The sequence below is a fragment of the Canis lupus genome, chromosome 32 (genome assembly GCF_003254725.2).
Source record: "Canis lupus dingo isolate Sandy chromosome 32, ASM325472v2, whole genome shotgun sequence".
In the NCBI taxonomy this organism is placed as follows: domain Eukaryota; kingdom Metazoa; phylum Chordata; class Mammalia; order Carnivora; family Canidae; genus Canis; species Canis lupus.
This window is the reverse complement of record NC_064274.1, coordinates 18,068,494-18,090,870: the sequence shown is the minus strand read 5'-3', so window position 1 is coordinate 18,090,870 and position 22,377 is coordinate 18,068,494. Positions and strand designations below refer to the sequence as shown.

At 36.5% G+C, this 22,377-nt stretch overlaps 1 protein-coding gene across 3 annotated transcripts in view; it reads left to right on the top strand.

Annotated features, from left to right (window-relative positions):
- The window catches only part of UNC5C (unc-5 netrin receptor C), a 351,461-nt gene that overhangs the window by 278,359 nt on the left and 50,725 nt on the right, over window positions 1-22,377 (top strand). For all 3 annotated transcript variants that reach the window (XM_025424165.3, XM_025424156.3, XM_025424172.3), the window contains 2 exons: window positions 2,811-2,978; window positions 5,560-5,724. In XM_025424165.3, the coding sequence (XP_025279950.1) occupies window positions 2,811-2,978; window positions 5,560-5,724 (333 nt within the window). The remainder of the gene's footprint in view (window positions 1-2,810; window positions 2,979-5,559; window positions 5,725-22,377) is intronic.

Sequence of the window (22,377 nt, the reverse complement as noted above, 5' to 3'; positions counted from 1 at the left end):
AACAACCCTGGGAAGTATTTTGAAGGTCTGCCACCCCTTAAATGATATGCCCGTGTCACACCACCCACTTAGAACTTAAGGAAGCTTTTCACAGCTGTGTTAGTGTTAAAGGACATTCCAGGGGCCTTAGGGCCTTGGGGCCTTGGGGCGACTCTGTGAAGGAGGGGCAGCCACGGGCAAGTATCTGGCTCGTGGGACTTCCTGCAGATCTGGTGGTGTTCCTCATGCCCTAAGGAGTTATGAGAAACAGGAGCCGCCACGATGTTCCAAAGGCTGAATATTGTGACGCTTTAAATCTCTCATTTTCATTACAAGACAGGTACATACTATATTTTAATCCTCTGAATACTCTGAGGCTTAATTTCCTCATCAGGATAATGGCTCTGTTAAATTGTAAGCAGTTGCCTCTCTTCAGCCACAATGAAATGATCCCTCTTTTTGTCTTTCTAAACTGGCTGAAGGACTTGATTAACAGCATTTGAAGTGCAGAAAAGAAACAGCACAGCACAGCCCATAGGAATCATAGGTAACTAATGACAGCCTCTATACATGCAAATCTCTTTTCCTAATGGATAGAATGCTTTCAATATCTATAAATAGAAGCTGAACATTGTTTTTTGAAAGAATCAAACACAAGGAACTTCAGCATTTTGAGTTCAAAAAACAGCATTGGACTAGTGGACAGGAGTCTTATGCTCTAGGACTGGTTCTACCACCAATTGACATTCAGTTGGTCACTTGACTGCATGCTAGGATCCCGTGTCTCCTCTGTCGAATGAGAAAGTAAGTCTAGGACTTTCACATTCCTTTTTTTTCTTTAGAAGTTTGTGTTTATTCATTTCTTGTTAAAATCTACCAGAGCAGTACACGTGTACTGTAATCCCAAATATTGGCTTGTCAGTGTGCTAGTAAGCAGTTTATACTGACAATTCCATGACATTTGGGTGTTTTTTTGGTGTTTTTTTTTGTTTGTTTGTTTTGTTTTTTTTTGTGACATTTGGTTTTGTAAAGCTGAGCAGGTTAAGTTGCTCTTTGGAACACTAACTGAAACTCAACCTATCAACCAGCTGTCCTTTTCATGGCCCCATAAAGTAAGATGTCCAAGACTCAGAGATGAGGCTCAGCAGAAGTCCACAGCAAAACATATACATCTAATGAATATTTCATTTTTAAGTCTGTTGTGTATATTTATTTTTGTTAGTATCGTTTTTAGATTGCAAAAATGTATCTGGTATAGAAAATTTTGGAAACACAGAAAAGGTCAAAGAAGAAGATGTCCATAATCCTGTCATCTTGTCATCCAGAAATAGCTTTCAAAAAGATTGATATACATAAGACTGGCATTTTCTATGCACAGATAAGATTTTAAAATAAGGGGTATAAATATATTTTTTACTTACAATGTAATGTTGAAATACTCATATATTATTAAATAGACTTCTGTAGGGAAATCCCTGGGTGGCTCAGCGGTTGGTGCCTGCCTTCGGCCCAGGGCCTGATCCTGGAGTTCCGGGATTGAGTCCCTGCATGAAGCCTGCTTCTCCCTCTGCCTGTGTCTCTGCCTCTCTCTCTCTCTCTCTCTCTCTCTCTCTCTCTGTGTCTCATAAATAAATAAATAAAATCTTTAAAAAATTTTTAAAAATAAAAAATAGACTTCTGTAGCACCGTTTTTAATGGCTGCCTACATGTCAATCATATGAACATGCATTTACTTTACCACTTTCCTATTGTTGAATATTACAGTTGTTTACAATTGTATATCTTTTTTACAGAAAATAACTCTGCAATGTCTTGTCTGTGTCTATATGTATAAAACATTAACGATGATTTCCCATTGCATGAGTTTCTAGAAGAGGAGATGTCAGCTGTATGAAGTACACCATATAAACACTTCGCCTATAAGGTGCTGCCTGAATGTCTAGCACTCCCATTTATGATCAAGAGACAGACACTTATTTTAGTTGTGTCAGGTTTTAACTACCAGCAAATAATTTTTGTTAGAAAGTGCTTCATTAACAATAATTTAATCTAAACTCACATTATTTAAGTACTAAAATATATCAGAGTATTTTCTAGAGGGAGATGTCCAGAGGTAAATAGTGAACATGGTGTTAGAATGTAGATTTTATGATCATACCTATACTGAACTCTCCATCAAACACCATAGCTAGCCTTTACATACAGCATGAATGTCCATTCAATCACAGAAACAACTTGCCAATTTAGTCAAATAGCTGCTCAATTAGTTTAAAATCTAGCAATATTAAGACCTTATTTTTTAACCAGGTTCACTGGATTAGTTAATGAAACTGACTAAAAGTCCTTAAAAGGTTGTGAAGTTTACATGTGCTAAAGAAAACTAATTGGTCATCTGCTATTATGAAAAAGCTACATGATTTCATTCCGTTCTCATGCTTCAGATCCACCTGCAGTCTTGGCATAATGATGTAAACATTTATTATTTGAGATAAGCTGTCAAAAACAATTTTTGGAGCTTGACTAGGTAAGGGGAATATATATATTTTTAAAGAACACTAACCAAGAGAAATAGAACACAGTTCTATTTACTTTTCTGAGTAGGTGAGTAAATCTGGGTAATTCATTTTATTTATCTCTATGCTTAGATTCTTCTGCTCTTTAATAATATTTGGAATGAAATGATGCCCTAGCTCTCTTCAGGCTTTGAAATGTTAGATTTTTTTGATGGTTATTTAGCAGGTGAGTTTTTCTTTATGTGTTGTGTATGGTTTGTGCGTCTGTGTGTGCATGAACACACATTTAATCCACATTTTATATTTACCTCCTTCCAGTCAATGGTGGCTGGTCCACCTGGACAGAGTGGTCTGTGTGTAATAGCCGCTGTGGACGAGGGTATCAGAAACGCACAAGGACCTGCACCAACCCAGCACCACTCAATGGTGGTGCCTTCTGTGAAGGCCAGAGTGTGCAGAAAATAACCTGTACCACCTTATGCCCAGGTAAAAAAAACAGTGTTCTCGTTCCAAATGTGTCCTCCCATTCTAGGAGTACATTTTAGGGGATTTAAAAGAAGCCTTATTCTTGACCTGAATGTATGATAAACATTATTATTATCCATCATACCATTCAATGCTTACATTGCTGAGAAGTCAAGTATTACCCCGCATCAAACAGTACTTAACTTTATTACCCAAACATGCACAATAGAGTAAAACGGGAGATTAAACACTTCCGAACATAATCCCTATCTATTAGTCAACAAAACTGCTGGAGCCAAGATTATAAATTCTATAATTCAAGAGATTTAGGCAGCATGGAAAGCCACACATTTTAGGAATAACAACCCTTGATCTTCAGAGAGTCATGGAAATTATTGGAATTAAAACTTAGAAAATGTTTTAGACTTATATTTGTTATTTGGTGTCAGTTTCTGGGTGAGGGCAAATAAAACATTTGTAAAGAATTAAAAGGAAGGCAAAGCTTTGTGACACATGGCCTAATGGATTTTGAAATGACAATACAATCAGCCCTTTATTATCTGTACATGTTGGACACATATTTTTGTGAGTTATTTGCAGTGGTACCTATAGCGAGATTGCATCCTCCTGCCGCTGAGCATCTTTTCGTGCTGTCTCATATTGTCACTAGCTCTTACCCTAGGCAAATTAAAGGTAATATTTGCCAAAACTAAAACTAAAACCAATAAAATGCTTAACTATATAATATATTAAAAAGTTAAGCTAAAATTATTTTGAAATAATCCATATATTTAGTGCATTCCATTGGGGTAGCTGTTATGTTGTCAATTTCATTATGCATTCATTTGTATTTTATTTTTTTATGATTTCAGCCTCCTTACTTTCTTTTATTTAGCCTTTGTTTTGTCTTATTCATCCTCTAATACACATTTTCTCAGAGAAGGGTGTAGGAATGAGCTGGAAGAGAAAAATACAATCTATATTTTATATTGCCAAGTGTCCATTTTCAAATATCGAAACAGTATCCCACACTGAATCCTTTGAGAGATTTTTATGTAATAAATTTTGACACTTACCTAGATTTGGAAGTTCAGTATTTTACCCTGTACTCTCCTATATTTTACCTAAGTGTTGACTTCCACAATTAAAAATACATTGAGCATTTTGAGTTGAAATAGAAGTGTGTGTGTCTGTGCACACACGTGTGTGTGTGTGTGCACGCATGTGTGTGTGTGTGTGCATGTTGGGATGATCTAGGTCAAAGTAAATGTCTTTTCTCCAAATAGCTGGGAGTTGTTTCAATAGCCAACTCTAAATGATTGAAATATTAATACTGTCATCATTTTTTTCATATGGGCATGTTTATATCTCCATACATATTATACCTAATATATTTACACAATAATTTGAATATGAAATCATATAGATTTCCCAACTATGTAGACTACTAAAATTGATATAATTTCTATGAATATGGAAGTGTAAAATATTATGTATATTAGATGTTCAATAAATGATGTTTGGCATTGTTTTATATTGAATTCTAGATAATCATAATTAATCATGTATTTCAGGACTTTTTTTTTACTTAACTACTTTTTTAATATTCTTGTCCTATTTATGTAAGAATTTTTAAAGGATGCATTTTAAGCATGACTTAAGTGAGATTTAATGTATTTTTTTTAGCTTGTGTGTTCTTAATATATATTGTACATATATCAGTTCAGTATCATTGAGATTACTGACAAGCCAGCAACAAAACTTAGTAAGAAAGTAAGTCAATTCTAAATGACTGAATCACAGCAAAAAATTAGGAATCTGCGTAAATATTATTTGTAAAATAAAAATAAAAATATATATAATCAAATAATGGAATAGGATTATCAAATAACAATGAAAAATAATACAGTCATTTCAACAAAGCATTGCAAAAGGTCTCAACAGAATCAAGCAGCTTGAGTAAAAAAATAAAATAAAAAGTATTTAAGACATGGATGAATAGATGAATGAATGGATGGATAGATAGATAGATAAATGATAGATATGGATGGATGGATGGATGCATGCATGCATGCATGCATCAGTGAGTGGATAGACAGATTTCTTCCCCATTGTACCAACCTCTTCTCCATATCACCACATAGGTTTACTTGCACTGTCCACATAACACTTAACGCATAAAGAAATCTTGGATCCATAAAGAGGTCCCCTAATTTTCAATGCAAAATCCAAAAGCTTCCCTTTGTAACAGAAAAAAAGGGCATCATTGTGATCTACTTTATGTGCCTCCTGGTCCTCACCAGCTCCTGGTGGACAACTTTGGTTTCTCTGTCTCCCTTTGAGTGATTCCTTGGCAGTCACTAGTCAGTAAGGAAACAGTCACATACACCCACTAAGAAAAGTTCATGGAGCCCTGATGATGTACATAGAGCACACTCACTTCCTGCAGGGTTATGACTGCAGTACTCCTTGATGAGGCATTTTCTTCTGTTTTCTGTTTTGTTTTATGTATACTTGATCTCTACTCCCTTCTCCCATCAAGTAGCTGTTTCTCCCTCTGACCTTATGCTGGTTTTTGTGTGTATGTGTGTGTGTGTGGCAGTGGATGGCAGGTGGACTTCATGGAGCAAGTGGTCTACCTGTGGGACCGAGTGCACACACTGGCGCAGGAGGGAGTGCACGGCGCCCGCCCCCAAGAATGGAGGCAAGGACTGTGATGGCCTCGTCTTGCAATCCAAGAACTGCACTGATGGGCTTTGCATGCAGAGTAAGTCAATTTGGGCAAACAAAAAATAGGTGCGAGGCCTAAGGTTTAACCATTTGAATTTCATGGAAATATTAGAGATAAAGAATTCTGAACAACAATTAAAAATGTAGTAATATGCCAGTGTACTAGCTCTGTCTCAGAATTGAAAGAACTAATCTCCCAGGAATCAGAAAGAATAATAACTGCCCAGTTAACAAATGACATATGCAGTATTGCTTTCTCATAAGCAAAGAGTGATTTAGTCATATCCATGGGGAAACTGTCACTCTTTCCAGACCAGGGAATCATTACTTAGTTTTATTAGATTGCATAAAAGGGCACCCTCAACTCATAGTAGAATCATATGACTTCGAAAAGTAGGCTATTTATTCTTAATTTGTGGCCATTACTGAACCAATGTCCATGAATGTAAGATACATATAAGGAACAGGAAATGGTCCTGCAGAAGATTGACCAATTTATAGCAAATGCTTAACGGGAGCACCTCCACAAACCCTTGAAAATGCTAGATTTGTGTTAATGTTTGTTTAAAGGAAATGATGTTAATAAAACAAAAATTTTATTTTATTTTATTTTATTTTTTAAACAAAAATTTTAAAAGTGGGTGTAGAAGATTGGCTCAGGAATATAATGGAAGTATAGGCTAAATATTCCCCATTTTTCATGACTTTTTTTCTTAGCTTTTCTTAATGAGATGGTAGTTTGATTTCCATACTCGCAAACTTTTACCCCTTTAATTGAGGAGTCCTTAAGTATACAAAATTTACCACCTTATGTGACCATGGATTAAGGTAGTAAAAATTATTCTGATATCACACCTATTCATATGAATGGATCAAACAATGTGCTATCTTTGGATCTTCACTAATAGTGGCCAGATGTAGCCATTTATTATAACATATTACGAATTGCTTGCAGAACACAAGCAACTACATATATTTGTGTAGAATTATTTATATTTGTCACCTAAAAATAAAATATTTTACTTTCACCACATTTATGAAATTCTGTTTACCTTCCAGTGTCTATACACATAAGGACCTTTGAAAAGAAACCTTCCTTAAAATAAAAATAAGTAATTATACTTGCTGACAGAATAAAAATCCAACAGGCTTCTTATTTTTCTGTCCACAGTATGTTGCATTCTTTGAGAACTGACTGCTGCTGAGTGTAAAGCACAGCTTCTGGTTATGATTTTCAGACTGCTACTGTGTATCTCACCAAGTTTGTATTAGAAATGCAAGAATGAAAAGAATATAGCTGTTTTCCTAACCATTAATCCAGAGATACAGGATTTGTTCCCGTAGGCATGAGTTTGGGTTGAGGATTAAAATAAAAACATAGCATGCACCAAGTTATTATTTTTTAAATGTTTTTATAATTTAATATTCTTCCTTTAGTGGTGACCAAATTGATTCATGTGGTCAAAAGGTAGCAATATTTGAAGTCTCTCTCTCTCTCTCTCTCTCTCTCTCTCTCCCCCCCCAAACCCCCCCCCCCCCCCGCCCCTCATCTCTCTCTCTTTCTCCCTCTCTCAATACTGTATTTCAACTTTGGGTAATTTAAAACCTCCTGCTTCTATTGTGCATATTTTAAAGTTCCCAAAGCAACCTATTTAACAAGAACTACAATGCTGCAAGATGGAACTTAGGGCCTTTAATTGGTCACACAAAATGACATATACTAAATTAAGACATTTGTCAAATACAAACATGAAATACTCAAATTAAGACTTCCATGACATAGCATCCCCTTAGCATCTAGTTTGTTTCTTATGTCACTAATAGAATTTTTCTTATGATTGGATATTTGCCAGTAATGATGTCACGAAGTAGTTGTATAAATCGGGAAGGGGTACAAGGCTACAACAGAGAGTTTTGTTGTTTTTTTTCTGTTTATTTTTTTATTAAGTCTCTTGTTAGGGCAGCCCTGGTGGTGCGGCGGTTTAGCGCCGCCTGCAGCCTAGGGTGTGATCCTGGAGACCCTGGATCGAGTCCCACGTCAGGCTCTCTGCATGGTGCCTGCTTCTCCCTCTGCCTGTGTCTCTGCCTCTCTCTCTCTCTCTGTGTCTCTATGAATAAATTAAATCTTAAAAAAAAATCTTTAAAAAAAAAGTCTCTTGTTAGACTGCAACATTTGAGTGTTTGGATTAAAACCAGTTAGTTCAAAAGCTATTTCCTTTTACAATTCTGATTTACTATCATAAGATCCCATACTAAGTCAGTGAACTCTTTCATCTGCCCTCCTAGGTCTACTCTCATGCAACAGAAAATTGTGACCTGTACTATTGATTTCCTCAGTGATAAAAACCACAGAGATAGATAGTGGTGCACTGTGTAATTATAGTATTTTACAGTGAAAGTTACAGTTTCTACTCACCAGTAAGCTGGGTCTTTCTTGCATAGCATTGCACCAAAGTTTTACAAAGAAATAGTACCACTCTTCGTCCTTATTTTGGAAAACAAAGGCCTTCTAATAGTGAAAGTACCCAACTTTGCAAGATGGATGTGGTCTATATTAAGAAATGGAATGGAGGTAGTAAATAGCCAGAAAGTTGCAATTGACAATTAGGGATTATCATTTAACAGTTTATTTACTTTAGGAGAATTAGTGTCTTTGATGCATTAATAGTCTTTCATTAATATTGCAATGTTTATCCCAAAACAAAGCTAGTTACCATTGAACCAAGTATACAATATCCCTGAAATTGTATTCATAGTTGAAATTTTATACAAATGATTGTGATATAAATGTAGACATATTGCCAGGTAGGAGAAATTCAGGTCAGTCAAATTCAGAAATCTAAATAATGTAGTGCTGTAGATTTTAAAAGGCAAATTGATACTTAAGAGCAATACAGTATGAAATATGTAGAAGATATTACTGTCAAGGCTTATTCAAGTAATGTGTCCAAAGCAGTCGTATTCAGGCACATTTCTTCCTTAACACCTCCCTCAATACAAATAATTCTGACTCAAAACAGGTAGAAATATTGGGTAAGATATTAAAACTTAAAAGACATATACACACATATATGGAGTGTATATATATATATATGTGTGTGTGTGTGTGTGTGTGTCTGAGAGAGAGAGAAAACGAGTCAAGTTTGAAGGAAAGATAGAGAAATCCTCAAATCCTGAAGATAAAGTATGGACTCAAAACTAGAAAGGATACCAGACTAATCCAGAGGAGTATTGGCCATGATGTAGCTCCTGGGGATTGGAAGTTAGAGTTTTTGTTTTGGCACAGAGGCAGAGACCCAGAATTTGCAAAGCCTGAGGCCAAGAGTTAAAATCTAGAGCTGTAAATAAAGCTGGATCTCATAAATTGCTGCTCCCGCTGTGAAAAACAACTAGAACATTTTTGTTCACCGACCCAGGGAAGCCACAGGAAGATTCATGGCAGAGAAAATCAAAATGAAATCTTCACTTAAATAAAATCTATAATAAAACCACAGTCCTACACCCAGATCTGCTATGGAATCTAAGATATAGTACTAATGAAATAAAAAAACAAAAATATATGTAATTAACCTAATTGGTGAAACTTCAAGGGTACCAAAAGAAGCAAACAATAAGCCATTCTCCTGAGTTCTTTCCACAACCTAAGTTCATTGATCTATGACAAAAATTTCTGACTCCTGGAAATGAGATTACAATATCTCACATCACCCAAGGGAACAGTCTACTGCAAGAGAGAGTGCACAGCACAGTAAGTGGGTTAGTTAGCACTCACATAACATGGATTCAGCAATCTGAGTGGGACTATACAGTAAATAAAAGTAAAAAGACAAACTATAAAATGCATATAAGCACAAATGCAAGAATAGACTATTATAAAAAGGACAGACAGATTTGGAGAGAAATCAAATGGAATGCCTAGGAAGGTAAACAATTAAAAGTTAAAACTCAGTGGGAGGTTAAAAATCAAATCAGAGACAACTTTGGATAAAGCTGAAGGGAAAATTAGTAACCTGGAATGTAGATCCCATAAAACTTCTCAGAACACAGGAAAGAAAGATGAAGTAAGTGATTATGTAAGAGGGAGGTTAAAGCATAATGTAGAATAGAATGAGAAAATACAGATTTGCTCAAGAGAGCAAAATTTATTTATTTTTTTAAAGAGATTTTTTTTTAATTTTTATTTATTTATGATAGTCACAGAGAGAGAGAGACAGAGACATAGGCAGAAGGAGAAGCAGGCTCCATGCACCGGGAGCCCGATGTGGGATTCGATCCCGGGTCTCCAGGATCGCGCCCTGGGCCAAAGGCAGGCGCCAAACCGCTGCGCCACCCAGGGATCCCAAGAGAGCAAAATTTAAAAGATTGTCAGACAATCAAAAATAGGGCTTACAATTCAAACTCTTACAGAGTAAACTACTAAAAATATAAAATAAAAATTGATTCTTAAAAAAAGAGAGAGAGGCCAATGAAGAGGCATAAAATGAAATGAAAATAAGATGGAACTAAATTATAGATGACCTTCACAGCATATGGGAAAGTGTGTTCTGAGTTAAAATTTTCTAATTTATGCATAGTGTTCAGTAAAAAAAAATAAATAACACTATTTGCATTAAATTCTCTTGAGGCAAAAAAAAAAAAAAAAAAAAAAAAAAAATAAATTCTCTTGAGGCAAGTTTACCAATTAAAATATTAAGACTGACTACACACATAAAAGATGGTTGTATAAATTCAGAGTAAGATTTTTAAGGGCAGAAAAGAAACAACAAAAACCCATGATAAATGAAAACAATTCTTAAGATGGCATATACCATGGATCATCATATGTGGGGAGTAATAATGTAAATCAGTTAAATTTACCTGTTAAAGGAGTTCAAAATTGTAGTAGAAAATCCCATTTTATACTCTTTAGAAGAGACATACTTAAATCCATAATTATAGAGAAAGATTGAAGGCTAAGAAGTAGAACTTAAAGTATACTTCAAACTTTATTTCAAAATGTCCAGTTAATAGCATTGACTATCTAATTAGGACATTATTAATTCAGTTTCATCTCCCATTATGCCTAAGTAACACATATCTGAGATTAAACCAATCATACTCGTAGTTTTAATTTAGGTTTTTGTTTTTCTTAGACTCTATAGTCTAAGAATATTCAATTTTCTATTGAGGAATTAATCACAACTTTTCTAAGTCATTTGCCACACTCTCAGTTTTGTGTTTAAGACACCTTTGAAAATATGTATGGTTCCCCAGGGCCAAATGAAATTTTAATCGAAAGTCTTCAAGGGTTTCTTACAAGATTATTGGATATTTTAAAGTCATAATAATGCTAAATGTTAGCAAATGTGCAAAGTGAAGTGTCTCGTATTTTGCTAATGGGGATACAAATTTTTATGATTGATTGGGGAAGCAATTTGACAATCTAAGTTAAGGGCTTTAAAATTGTTTATTCCCTTTGGTCCAGTAATCCTACTCGAATGAATAAATTTTAAGAAATTAATATAAATGCCTGAGAAGATATATGCCAAATATGCTCTACATTCTTTGTAATTTATTATAAAAAATGAAAAACCTGAAAGTCCAGCATTAGAGCAGTGGTTAAGTAACAATATGGCAGTTACATAAGGTGGAATATCATATAGCCACTAAAATGTTTATGATGGTTTAACATGGAAAATCAGAATATGGGTTTACACATACATTTAGTCACAACTATGTAAAAGTAATCTTAGGAGAAAGATGAATAAAATGTATGCATTTATTTTTGGCTAGGAAGTTTGCAAGTAATTTCTTTCTTTTTCAGTATGCTTTTTATTCACCATGTTCTTTATACTTGGCTTTTCATTATGCTTATAATTGTAAATGACTTTCTAAAAAAAAAGATGTTGAAGATTGGCTAGAACAACTGTATGATCCTGGAAACAAGAATCTTGGGATTTGAGATATAGCAATAACACTGACTTGTCCTGGAAAATTGGTCCCATTGATTCAAATTAGATTTGATTCAAATTCGATTACCAAAATAGTATTTGCATAAAACATTTGCAAAAACCCTAGTTGCATAAAACCCTGGGTGGAAAGAGTTGCTTACAGCCAGTAAGTCAAGGGTAGATATAAGAGGATTTCGAAGACATGGGGATTTGGAACTGAGTTATAGTTTTGCATTATTTCCCAGTTGCCTATTATATACATATCACTCTGTCCTTGCAAGCATGCTTATTCTTAAACTGTTTGATGAATTGGATTCATTATGTGATACTGTGTAATTTCATTTGTGAAACAAGGTCATGGTCTTTAAGCAATTTCAGAAGCTCCACTAAATTTTTTAGGCCATCCATACACATTAGTTGATACTGAAGTATAACATATATCATGTATATGTTACATTGGATATACACTCATTGGCCTGAAAAAGTAGTTCCTACATTGGAGACCCTACATTCAAATTAAGAACTTCAAAAAATTCACTAGAATGTATTATTAAGGAAGACATCAGAGTCAATTTTTGTCCCAGAAAGAAGTTGGACCTTTTTAGTTTATGAGCACATTGTTAATTTTAAAAAATAAATTAAAGAACTGGAGACTTTAGGTATGCTAAATGGTATAGATTGCATCGAACAAGAAAGGGTACACGACTTGGAGTGTTTTTCACTATCGAACATAACTAAAAACACATGCCTAATATGAGAAATTTAACAGATTTCCTCATTTTTACTTAATAATACTACAGAATAGTGTATATTATTCAGAAGGCAGTATTGGAAGATCCATTATGCATTATGCTGTCTGACCATTTAGGCTTCTTTATATCGCTTCTAAAATTATATAAAAGCAGTCCTTGTTTCTACAATACAGTTTTGAAATTGGATTTCCATAAAATGGTTCCAGGCATAGAGAGAGAGAGAAGCCGGGGGCGGGGGACGGGGGAGTTATTGAGAGAACAATGGACACAGAGAGAGATATAGACAAAGAAAAAAGCACTTGAAAACCTCCAAAAATGCTAAGCCAATAACTATGTTTACTTTTTATGTTGAAATACAATATTACCAAGACCTAAACCTTTTAACTTTTATAATCTCTGTGATGAATTTCTGGTAAGATCTATTTTGCTGTGGTTGGCTTAATCCATACTGAGCTCTTCTTCTAGAAAACAGCAATCCAAAACTACATATGCAGCCTGGCCCAAAAGTGGTGTTTTATATGTATTTATGAGTATACTCAGATTATTACATGACTGCAGCTATTGCTGTGCACTTTAGTGTTTAATCCTATTCGAAGATTAGAGTCCCACACAGGGATATGTTACAGTTCAAATCTGAATTTAGAATTACTTCTTGCTGAAGATGGTTTATGCCACAGTAGACAAATTAAAAATAACAATTTACAAATAAGAACTGCCTGGAATTGTGTCTGCATCAGTGAACTTCCTGACTTTGGGAAATTAAAATGTTATGCAGTCTGCAAATTTAGCACTCTCCTCACATTAAAAAATTTGCACGTCACATAGCTCTTCCATTAATTCTCACATACAGAGGAAGTGGCACAACTCTGTGTAAATTGTGGTGTGGACACACTGCATACCAGGACCCCTGGAATCCTAGGTGCATTTAATGTGGGGAAATAATTTACCTTACAAGTAGTCTCTTCTTGACTTGAGAATGATGTGTTTATAGCTGCCGTGGTAGGCATTTGAGAAGGTGCCAGTCAGTTTCCAGTGAGATTCTTGTCAACACAGCAATTTGATAGGAAAGCGTAATTGTGAGTGTCAGACAGTGAGTGCTTTTATCTACAGTTTGGAAGAGGCTGATGTCATAGCTGTGTTTGTATCATCCTTGATATGCGTGGAGTCCCAGCTGGCAAATAAATATTCTGAACGCGGACTGGTTGCCCTACACAGTGCTCTGCGTCTCCGGTATAGTAAGTGCGGTTTGCTTTAGCCTTTTTCCCTTCTGGTAAGACATTTTCCTGTTTTTGAAAGCAGGGATGTGGTTAGAAAGTTTAGCCCACGGAAACCTGCTGAACACCTATGGTGCCCCAAACAAATCAGTGTGAGAGGACAAGTGCAAGGTCTTCAGCTTCTAGGACAGAAAGGAAACTCCAGGGAAATCCAGAAGGGTGCCAGCTTTGACAACCACAGCAAAGCCTAGGTTCTTCCAAGGTCACGTCGGTGCCGGGCCAGGGCTTTTGCTTAAGTATTCCTTTTGCCTAAAAATCCAGCAGATAGGGTAATGTTATACTACAAATCAGCTTCTGCTTCCAGACTCTTCCTCATTTTACTTCTTCTGTCAGATATCTTCACCACCATGAATTATAACATCATTGCCTTTGAATTGGATAGTTTATTATTCTTCAGGAGCATTGATGAGGATAGAGCCTATTGCATTAGAAACACTTGGGCAGCCGATTGCAGGTTTGATTTTACTCAACTGTTGGGTGAAATTTTAGATGTTTCTTCATCTACTGTGAGTCACATGATAAGGCTTTTACATCCTGCTGTTCGTTTTCAGAAGGGCGTGGTTGTTACCACAGAAACAGGGCTGTGGATGAGTTTCTTGAAGGGAGGCCCACTGTCCTGTGAGGCTGGGGAGGGGGAGGAGTACGGTGGCAATTTAGGTAACTGACATCAGTGATAAGCAAATGTTCTTTTCAATTTTTGTTGTCATGTCCTAGGATTTATGTATTCATTTATTTGGAATTCCTTAAGCCCCTGTCAATAAATAAACCCTCAGAAGAGTGGTAAATTATAATAAATGACCATGAGTGTCTTTGACAGACCTGACCTTTGACATCATTAGTGCAGTCCTGATGGGCTTGCTAGATAAGAACCAGCCTTAAAGGAAAAAAACAAAATCTGGACATGTTTATTTTGAATGGTCCTTGAGATTTTTAATAAGAACATTTGCATTGAAGAAATGTGAGAAAAATCATATATTTTAGCAGTCTGTAAAGCCACTGGCAAAAAGAAAGATCAAGCATCCAGGTCAAAGAGAGGGGAAAATCCATAGGGAATGGGGATTTTTCTAATGCTAGGATCATCAAAATAAAGACAGATCTAAGGAAGTGGTTTGGTATACTTCAGATGCCATAAATATGCTAAAACTAACCAGAAACTTGATGATTTGAAAACTTGCACTTTTATAGAACACACTTAATGTTCTTATAAACTATAATTGAGTTATATCATATTTATGACTTACATACTAGCCCCCATATAAGATACAAATTAATCTTCTAATTTATTTAATCCTCATGGTATCATAAGATCTATATACATGTATTAAGGTCATAGAAGCAGCTCTGTATTGTAATATATTGAGTAAACCCTGAATGCAAGCAGGAACACCTTATAAAACTCTACCCATCTCCTTTCCGTCTAGATATTTGTCTAAATCTGAAGACTGTTTTAATTCCCAGATATGTACATCTAAAGTTTCCTTGTAGGTGTTTCTTAAATCTGCCTCGGGGGTTCTCAAACTTTGAAAGGCATAAAAATTATTGATCCATTAAAAAAATTACTGTATCATATATGTTTTAACTTAAAGAAATGTCAGAATTAATTTTTAATTTTATTCACTTTCCATCTCCTGTACCAACCTTAAGCCCCAGCATAAGTTGCTTTTGATTCTAATCTACTGTGATCCACTGGCCTACCTAAAGCAAAATGACTTGTTTAAATATAACTAAACTCAAAATACACCAAAAATAACCTTATAAATTGAATATTTGCTAATTGTCTAATAAAAATTATCTTGCAAAGAAGGAAATAGAGGCATAGAATCAAAACAGCCCACAAGTTAGCACGGGAGCCAACATTAAGAACCCAAATCTGGCTCGTGGCGTAGTTAGTCTCCATGCGGTGTCTTGGATGCTGGAAGCAAGTGGTTGTCAGCTTTTATTGCTCTAAAATATGATTTTCTTCTGATGTGTAGTGTCCCTGCAATTATGGGTGTCTATTCCATTTTCCCCCCATTGGTGTCTTTTTTGAAGAGAATGATGTTTCTCCTTTGGATATTTATTTAGTGTAATTATTGCACCAAATATAGTGGGATTATCATCCACGAACAACTACATCATTCCAGCACGGTTCTCCAGTTACATCAGAGTAGAAACCCGAGTTCAGTGTACCTCTTTGCTTGCCCCATACTTGAAACAAAAGATGCTGTTTGGAAGTTGTTTCCTTTAAGCATGAAAATCTCTCTTATTTTAGCCTTCTCATGAATATCAATGATCGCGTTTGCAATGAAGAGGTGTTTTATAGCTTAATTAGCATTAACTCATTCAATAACTGAATTGCAAATTAAGCCATGAACATATCAAGCCCTTTTCTACTATATCCTTGTCTCTCCTCATTTAAATTTGCTAATTAATGCCTACACAGTACCTACATATATTGTTGAGGCTGTAGCCAGAGAACTGGGTTCTGACCCTTGCCTTGCTGGTTCACTGGCTTGATGATGTTAGGCAAGTCCCTTTGCAATTCTATGCTCTGACTCCTTAGTCTGCAAACAGAAAAGAGTTAGAATAGGAAATTCTAATCAATGATCTGTTTTAACTCCCAGGAGTTTGTGAGTTAGGAAGGGCATAGACTTGATTTTGAGGAATTTAAACCTGTCCGGTGATGCTCAGTTTTTGGCATTTCTCACACTAACGTAGTTGCTGGATAATTTTTTCTTTTAAAATATTACTTATTGCACAAAAGCAATTTGTATTCTCTTTCTTAAAACAACTAATTCTAAGTTCATGATGATCATTTTGGCTATTGTCTATTATCTATTCCATATGAAAAGAAAATTTTTTACAAGACTAGAAAAATCAAAGCCATTGCTGTTTACTGGAGACATGAAGACTTATGTATAGTTTCTGGCTTTGTTTCTGAGATTTCCCAAATATAAGCCCACCAAATAGACTATGTGTAGGCATGTTATTGCACAATTATGAGCCATGTACTTAAGGATAACTTGATGTTGCTACAGTATAAAACCAAGGTGAGTTTGCTTTCCTTTTTAAGATACATGGGTGTGGGCTCTCATCTTTTATGATAGTGGAACGTCAGCTGAAAAATATGGGCAACCCCACCTCCAGTCTAGAGGATGACCTTGCAAAATTAGAAAAAAGACACTCCTTCCCCTAGTGACTTTACCACCATCAACTGGAAAATTGTTATATTAACAATCCATATCCACAGCCCACACAGCTGTGAATGGGGCCACCCCGAGTTGGACAATGCAAAACTCGTACACTGTTGTCTTAATTGATATGAGGGCAGAAACCAAATTTTAATCTCAACACTTTGGGTTATTTCAAAACGTCACTTCTCACCTTTGGGACTCAGTTTCCTCATGTGAAAAAGATTGGATTAGGTAGCCTCTAAAAAATGACGCTTTGAGCAATTGTGAGATGTTTTCTAGCATAAGGAGCATTTCACTAAGTCTTTAAGACACCCTATTCTTGCTTCAGTTTTCAAACACTTTAGGTCTTTGGTTAAAGTTGCTCTCCACAATCAGATTTCCTCCAATCCCTTTTCTCCCAGATCAGGAAAATCTCTCCATTGAAAAATAAATGTTCTTTTTTTTTTTAAGCTTTATTTTTTTTTAATTTTTATTTATTTATGATAGTCACACACACACAGAGAGAGAGAGAGGCAGAGACACAGGCAGAGGGAGAAGCAGGCTCCATGCACCAGGAGCCCGATGTGGGATTCGATCCTGGGTCTCCAGGATCGCGCCCTGGGCCAAAGGCAGGCGCTAAACCGCTGTGCCACCCAGGGATCCCGAAAAATAAATGTTCTTTATTCTTTTCTTAAAATGATTTTATTTATTTATTTGAGAGAGAGAGAGAGAAAGAGATTGCAAGAGAGAGAGAGAGAGCAAAAGCAGGCGGGGAGAGGGAGAAGCAGGCTCCCCATTGAGTTGGGAACCCAATGTGGGGCTCAGCCAGTGGCTCGATCCCAGGACCCCCGGTTCATGACCTGAGCTGAAGGCAGACACTTAACTGACTGAGCCACCCAGGAGCCCCTGAAAAAATACATGTTCTTTAAAATTACATTTACTCTTAAAAATTACAAAAGGGGGTCATAGAGCATGAGCATTTCCCATAGCAGAAGCACTGCTTTCTCTGGAACTGGCTTCCCTTAAATGCATTTATTGAGGTTCCCACGACCAAGGGGCAAGTCTTGCATCTTTCCATGAGCCCTGTGCCTTTGCTCCTTCTAGCAGTCCAGGAGCAGTCCAAGAGAGATGATTTTGGAAGTTGTTACCCATGGAGGTACGTTTTGTTCCAGACAGTCCTTCCATTAGATTGTTCTTGCCATTGCAGTACATTCAGTATCTTTGGCCCTCACTAAGTACCACAAACAACTCCCTAATCATTATGACAACCCAAAAACACCTCCCCTGCCCCAATTCCAAATTCCCCCTTTAGAAGTGACACCACCTCTGGTTGTGAAACTGTTTTAGCATCAAGTTGCACTCTGGCCCTGGCAAGTTGATTCTGAAGCATGCCACTATGTTGTTGCCAGAAGCCACAAAGGCCATAAACTCTTCCAGAGGAAAGCGTGAAAGAGTATACAGTATTTTAAAAAGAGTGCATTGATCATGGTTTCTCAGAAAAACTGGGCTCTTTGTCTCTGTAATAACTAAGGAACCTGAAATTCAAACAAATTTCCTAAGGTCACTCATTAAATAATGGTCTGACTTGACTCTACAAATAAAATCTCTTAAGAAGAGAGTCTCAGCGTGCTCACAATGTGCATCATAATGATATTGATAGAGTTGTCATTCATCGATTGCTTGCAGTGCAGTGTACCAGCCCTTTACAAATCTCACTTATCCTTTCCACAACTCTATGGGAGTGAAGACTTATGTTCCCTTACACAGATTAGAACACTGATATGTAGAAAAGTGAAGCAGTTTGACCAAGCTCTCACAGTTAAGAAAGCAGCAGAGCTAGGATTCAAACTGAAGAACGAAAAGCTCAGTTTCACTGCCTTCCCAACAGCCCTGGTGCCTTTTTTTGATGGCCTTCCTTTCGAGTAGTAAGAAAGTTAACTGAAATCCCTAACTTATAAGCTGGGCTGTTGATTGGGACACAGAAAAACAATTATTTTGCACTGTGTTCGGCCGGAGATGTTATTTTTCATTATTGCTAGGACGGCTCTCAGCAGGGTCACCTCATTAGCTGAAGAAAATGTCCCCTGTGGTTCTGTGAGAGATGGATCAGATGGAGGAGCGTAAAAACGAACTCTAAAAAGTGATTCTGTGTTCCCCTCATTTAGGGGATGGAACAGTAATCCCCTTCTTTTCTGATTCCCAGCCTCCTAAGTGATGTTTTAGTTCTGTAGCTGCAGAAGTGTTTTGAAAAGGATGGAAAAAGTTTTATAGAGTTGCCTTCCAAAACTCTTTATCAGTGTTTCCATAACAGAGTAAATTAGGGTGTTGAACCATTAGTGAAGTATACTTAATACTCAGTCTGTTTTAAATTTCCCCATGTAGGGAAATAACAGTTTGGCTGGATTGGTCCTCATTGGCTATGAGGAATAATAGTGAGACTTTCGTTTTCTAAAAAATATTTCTTTTATTTTAGAACAACCTCAAATGCAAGCACTTCATCAACTATATTCATACACCTTTTGATAGACATCTCCCAAGCCATGTGTCATAGAAACCATCCATAAAAAACCCTGTCACTCTGTTCCCTTTGCTCTCCACTGTGGAGAAAAAAAAAAAAAAAAGAAGCAATCTTTTCAAAATTACATTTGATCACAGGATTTTTCTTTCATTTAGGATAAAATCAGAATGCTCCATCATGGCCCACCAGGCCTGCATCTGGCTGTTCCTCACTCCTCAGAGCCAGCCTCTTCCTCTTCCTTTTACTCACCTCCCTCCCACCACTCCATTTTTGTCCTGGCTTCTGCATTTACTGCCCTTCTTGTGGACCATTGTTCCCTCCTGATCTCAGTTTGGCTGACTTTTTCTCATTGTTCAAGCTCCAGCTCAAATCTCTTTTTTTTTTCTTTAAAGATTTTATTTATTTATTCATGAGAGACACCGAGAGAGGCAGAGATATAGGCAGAGGGAGAAGCAGGCTCCCTACAGGGAGCCCAATGCAGACTCGACCCCAGGACCCCAGGATCACAGCCTGAGCTGATAGCAGACACTGAACCACTGAGCCATCCAGGTGCCTTCAAATCCCATTTTTTAAAGGCTTATTTATTTATTTTAGAGAGAGAGACAGAGAGAGAACAAGGGGAGGGGCAGAACTCCGAGTTGGACACAGGGCTTGAGCTTATGACCCTGAGATCAGCCCCTGAGCCAAAATCAAGAGTCCCACACTTAACCTGACTGAGCCACCGGGTGCCCCTCAGATCCTATTTCAAAAGAAAATTCCTCCCTGATTTCCTAAGTTGGTCATCCCTTTATCTCCCATCACATTGCATTCTTCTGTTCTATTCTTCAAAAGAAATTTTTCAACATCTGGATGATCTTATTTACTATGTTTACTTGTTTATTTTCTGTTCAACTAGAGCAAAAGCAGGGGGTTTTCCCATCTTTTTTGTCTTCGTACCCCATACCTGGAATAGAACCCAGTATATAATAGGGCTTAGGAATATTTGTTAGAAGAATGAGTGAATGAGTGAATGAATTCCAGTTCTTGCCTAGAATGAAACAGAAGTCTCAGATGAATACCATCACTCACCAAAATATTTATTGAGTTATGCAGATCTACATAGATATTGGAAAGTTGAGATTAAAATTCAAATTATAATGTTCCTTTTCACTATTCCTTGGTCTGCCTGTCAAGAACAAGGATTCTGTTGGGAAACAGAGTTAAAAGCCAAGGCATGCCCAGAAGTGCCTGGCAGGGAAGAATTTCTGACCATGTTGTATCTCTCTGGAGGGCGTCTTCTCCCTCTGTAAGACATAACTCTTTTGCTTACTCAAGCAGGCCCATGCTGATTCTTATCAAAAATCCTCAGAGTAAACATCAGACCATCCCCAAATATCCTATTTTACACTGGTTTCCAGGCTTTCTAACCTGCAAGAAATGAATCTTTTTTTAAGATTTTATTTATTCATGAGAGACACAGAGAGAGGGCAGAGGAGAAGAAGGCTCCCCATGGGGAGCCTGATGTGGGACTCGATCCTAGGACCCCGGGATCACTCCCTGAGCCAAAGGCAGAGGCTCAACCACTGAGTCACTCAGGTGCCCCAAGAAATGAATCTTTTGACATCCTTCTATTTAACAGCTTCCCTAGCAGAGTGGCGACATCAGCTACCTCATCTTCTCTGCTAGCAGTGAACTTGTATGATTTTACATCTTTGGGTTTGAAAATAAATAACCTTTCTTCCCGTGCCTTTATATGTCCCAGATGTCCTTTTATTGAGTTCACAGAATACAAATGGAAAAAGGTTATTACCAGACAGAAGTGTTTAAAAATGAAAATCAAACCTAATACATGGACTTAGACAACTGGAATAAGGAATATAATATTTATAAAATTGAGTAGGAGGTTGCAATCATTGCTCTAAAATAAAGCATTAAAAATTAATTCAGAGCAAACTTGTCTGTGCTACAGCAAACCTCTCTTTCATTAAGGTAGCACTGCATGTTTCTCCAGAATTAGTTCCCAAAAATAGGTAAATAGCTTGTAAGAACTGAATGTTCTGCAAACTACAGAAGATCTACCTGAGGCACGATTTGGAGTTACCTTCAGTATTAGAGCATTACGGACCTTTAATTTTGAACCAATTGATTGTAATTCTTGCAGATTCTCTACATTTTTTTGCCCTTGTGTATTACTAGGAAAGTTTAATTCATATGCTTTTTATTCATCTTAATGTGATTAATCCAAATGGTACTGTATCATTGGATCAATTTGTATGTTGCAGAATATTAAATAGTAGAAAACTGGGGATGCTAATTAGAAGTTACACTTTTAAATTTTCTATGGATTTTTCTTTTCAAAAAATTTGTATTCCATGTTGTTAAATGTCTTCTCCCAGTCTTCTTCTTGATGTTATTTTTATCATCATCATCATCATCATCATCATCATCATCCCCATCGTATTTCCTACCTTGCAATATATTAAAAAGAAAGAAAACTACTAGTGTTATCTCTGCATTTATTGTTGAGATGAGGTTTTTATTTTTCTCATTTCACACTGTTCCTCTGAAGCCCCAAAATAAACAACCTTATAACCTCTAGGCCCTATTGATTTTTGAATGATTTCAAATAAAAAGCATCCAGTTTCCATTGCATTGACAAACTGCTCAGTCCCTGGGCAAAACCTATTGGATTCCTATTAAATGGAGGGACAAGTAACAACCAAAAATCCAAAACGTGGATTTGAGATGCAGGGAGGAAGGGTGGTCTCTGCTCTGCTCAGTAAGTGGGTATTTAACCTTTGACCAATGATGACAGGTCTTCTTTAGTTCTATTAGACCAAGAGCAAGCTGTTATGATTAAATAAAAAAGAAAAAAACTGCTTAGAGCCTTGCTGAATATGTCCTGGGAATTAAAGCATATGGCAGGGATAAGGAAAAAAGATTTTCCTTATGCTAATGACCCTTGATGTCTGAAATAAATTAGATCCATTAGAGTTTATGCTCAATAAAAGAAAGACTTTAAGCACTCCAAAGTTAGTGACTCGAGACCAGTTTTGCTCTGAAATTCAATCTGCCTACTTATTAA